General features: G+C 38.0%; 1 protein-coding gene across 2 annotated transcripts in view; it reads right to left on the bottom strand.

Annotated features, from left to right (window-relative positions):
• abcc8b (ATP-binding cassette, sub-family C (CFTR/MRP), member 8b) overlaps positions 1-2,500 on the bottom strand; it is a 77,420-nt gene that overhangs the window by 21,216 nt on the left and 53,704 nt on the right. For both annotated transcript variants that reach the window (XM_077235542.1, XM_077235541.1), the window contains 2 exons: positions 613-779; positions 439-508 (listed from right to left, as the gene is read on the bottom strand). In XM_077235542.1, the coding sequence (XP_077091657.1) occupies positions 439-508; positions 613-779 (237 nt within the window). The remainder of the gene's footprint in view (positions 1-438; positions 509-612; positions 780-2,500) is intronic.

Raw genomic sequence — 2,500 nt, forward strand, 5'->3', positions numbered from 1 at the left:
ACTGTATTGTATGTAATGCTGTGGCTCTAAATAAAAATATAAGTGAATACAAACACACACAAAAAAAAAGATTCTAAAACGGTGAGAAAATCAAAGCCATAAATCTAAATAAGTTGTGTTCCAAATTTGAGCCTGATCCCTAAAAATAATGATCTTTCAGTGAGAGTGTGTGTGGCTGCAGTACCAAACGCTTCCACTAGAGGAACTTCGTCTCTCATTCATTTCCAATGCGCTCATTGTTTCCCGCGAGGAGCACAAGTGTGACTGTTTCTTTCAGGACCATTTAACCTGTTCGAATCATGTCCATGATTTGTGTGTGTGTGTGTTTACACAGCAAGTGCCAAAACCTTTACCAAGTTTCGTACCATTTCAATGAATAAAAAAATAAATAAAGTGTCATTTTTCGGTCAAAACTGACTGAGGGTAAGCCTGCTGTACCTGATCGATTGTGTTGGTATCAGTGGAGAACCGGTTCAGGATGTTCCCCAGCGGCGTTGTTTCGAACAGCCTGACGGGAAACATGGAACAGCTCATGCATTTGGTTCGTGAAATCTGCAGTCAGCATGAGCTGTGATGGCAGCCCTGAACACACACACACACACACACACACACCTCATGGGCGCGAGCACTATGATGCGGAGGAGGCTGCAGTGAAGCTCTCTGGACACTCGTAAACCCGTCCACTCGACCGCCAGAGACGTGACGAGACACAGGACGATCCCCAGAACACACAACACACTGAACACCTGCAGGTACAGCGAGTGCTGGAACACACACTCCTGTCAGAGGAACAGGAACATGATCAACATACACTGAAAACACACAACTCCTTCTTAAAGCAGTGTTTTACTAATAACTGAAGCGTTTGGGAGTCTTTTTTATCTGATCATTTATTTGATCAAAAATACAGTAAAAAATGTCAAATATTATTGCTTTTTAAAATAGCTGTTTACTACAGATAGATGATTAGGGCCAAGCAATAATAAAAAAATAACAACATCTCGAGATTGAAGTCATTATAATGCAAGATTATTAAACTCGTTAAATTTTGAGAAAAAAGTCGAAATAAAATGTTGAGAATAAACTCATTAAATTTCGAGGATTAACTCGTGTTTTGAGAAAAAACTCGTTAAATTTTGAGAAAAAAGTCTAAATACTAAAAGTCTAAATTTCGAAAAAACTCATTGTGTTTTGAGAATAAAGTCGTTGTGTTTCGAGAAAAAAATAGTTACATTTCGAGAAAAAAGTAGAAATAAAATGTTGAGAGTTTAATCTCGCATTATAATGACTTTAATCTGGAGATGGTTTTATTTGTTAGTATTGTTTGGCCCTAATCCTCTTCCGTAGTTTTCTATGTGAATATATAGTGAAATCAAAGCTGAATTTTCAGCATCATTACTCCAGTCTTCAGTGTCACATGATCCTTCAGAAATCACTATAATATGATGATTTGATGATCAAGAAACATTTATTATTACTAATGTTGAAAACAGCTTCATATTTTTGTGCAAACAGTGATTTTTTTCTTCATAAATTATTTCATGAACACAAAGTTCAAATGGCATTTATTAGAAATCAAAATCTTTTGCAACATTATGTCTTTGTCGCTTTTGATTTAAAGCTACAATATGTATTTTTTCGCCACTAGGGGTCGCTATCCTCTTACCATAACAAAGGCGTTGGTTGATGACGCATAAGCGGTATTATGGAACTTGTCGTCATGCCGATGGATCTAATAATGTTTATGGATGAGTGAATACATTGATGTTTTTAGCATGACTGTGGTGTGAAGCGGCGCGATCGCTAATGAGAGACAGATCTCAGCGCCACACGCTAGTCCCGCGGATATAAAGGAATAAGGGCATTTCATTCTACCGAACTAACGTACCCGCAAGTGCAGAATTAATACTCACATACGTGCATTTGAGTGTGTTAAAGTTATAATGTTATTCTATGTGTTTGTCTGTATGAGACTAGCAGTGAGCTAGATCAACATTAGAATAACATACTGATCATATTCTAACATTTCATCATGTTGAGCTTTATAACATTGATTAGTTTTATGTATTTGCTCACCTGTCTAATAAAGTATCTCTGTCAAGTGGAAGTTAGTCGCGGACGCTAGCTCTCGGCGTCTCGAAAACACCACGCTGATATTGATCCTCGTTTTAGTTCTCCTTTTGTCCCAAAGTCAGCTTGCCATGATCCATAATGTTTGAACGAAACGACAACAGCGCGAGCGCGCCGCTAGACGTAACGCAGTTGTCCACGTCTGTCGCCATGGTTACTATGGCAGTACGAGCGGAAACCAGGGATAACGCAGATATTACGTCATCGACAGGCGACGAGTGAACATGGACGAGCCATTATTTAAAATTGGAATTTCTCTGAAATTAAAAATCTTTGGGAACTTTTGGGATATTGTAAGTACACAACTGCAGGAAATATATCACACTGTGCAAGTGAGTTTTGGATATTTTATAACAGAAATCTTACCTAT

Source organism: Siphateles boraxobius, unplaced genomic scaffold (genome assembly GCF_051911475.1).
Source record: "Siphateles boraxobius isolate OS27281-9 unplaced genomic scaffold, OSU_SipBor_1 198, whole genome shotgun sequence".
NCBI lineage: Eukaryota > Metazoa > Chordata > Actinopteri > Cypriniformes > Leuciscidae > Siphateles > Siphateles boraxobius.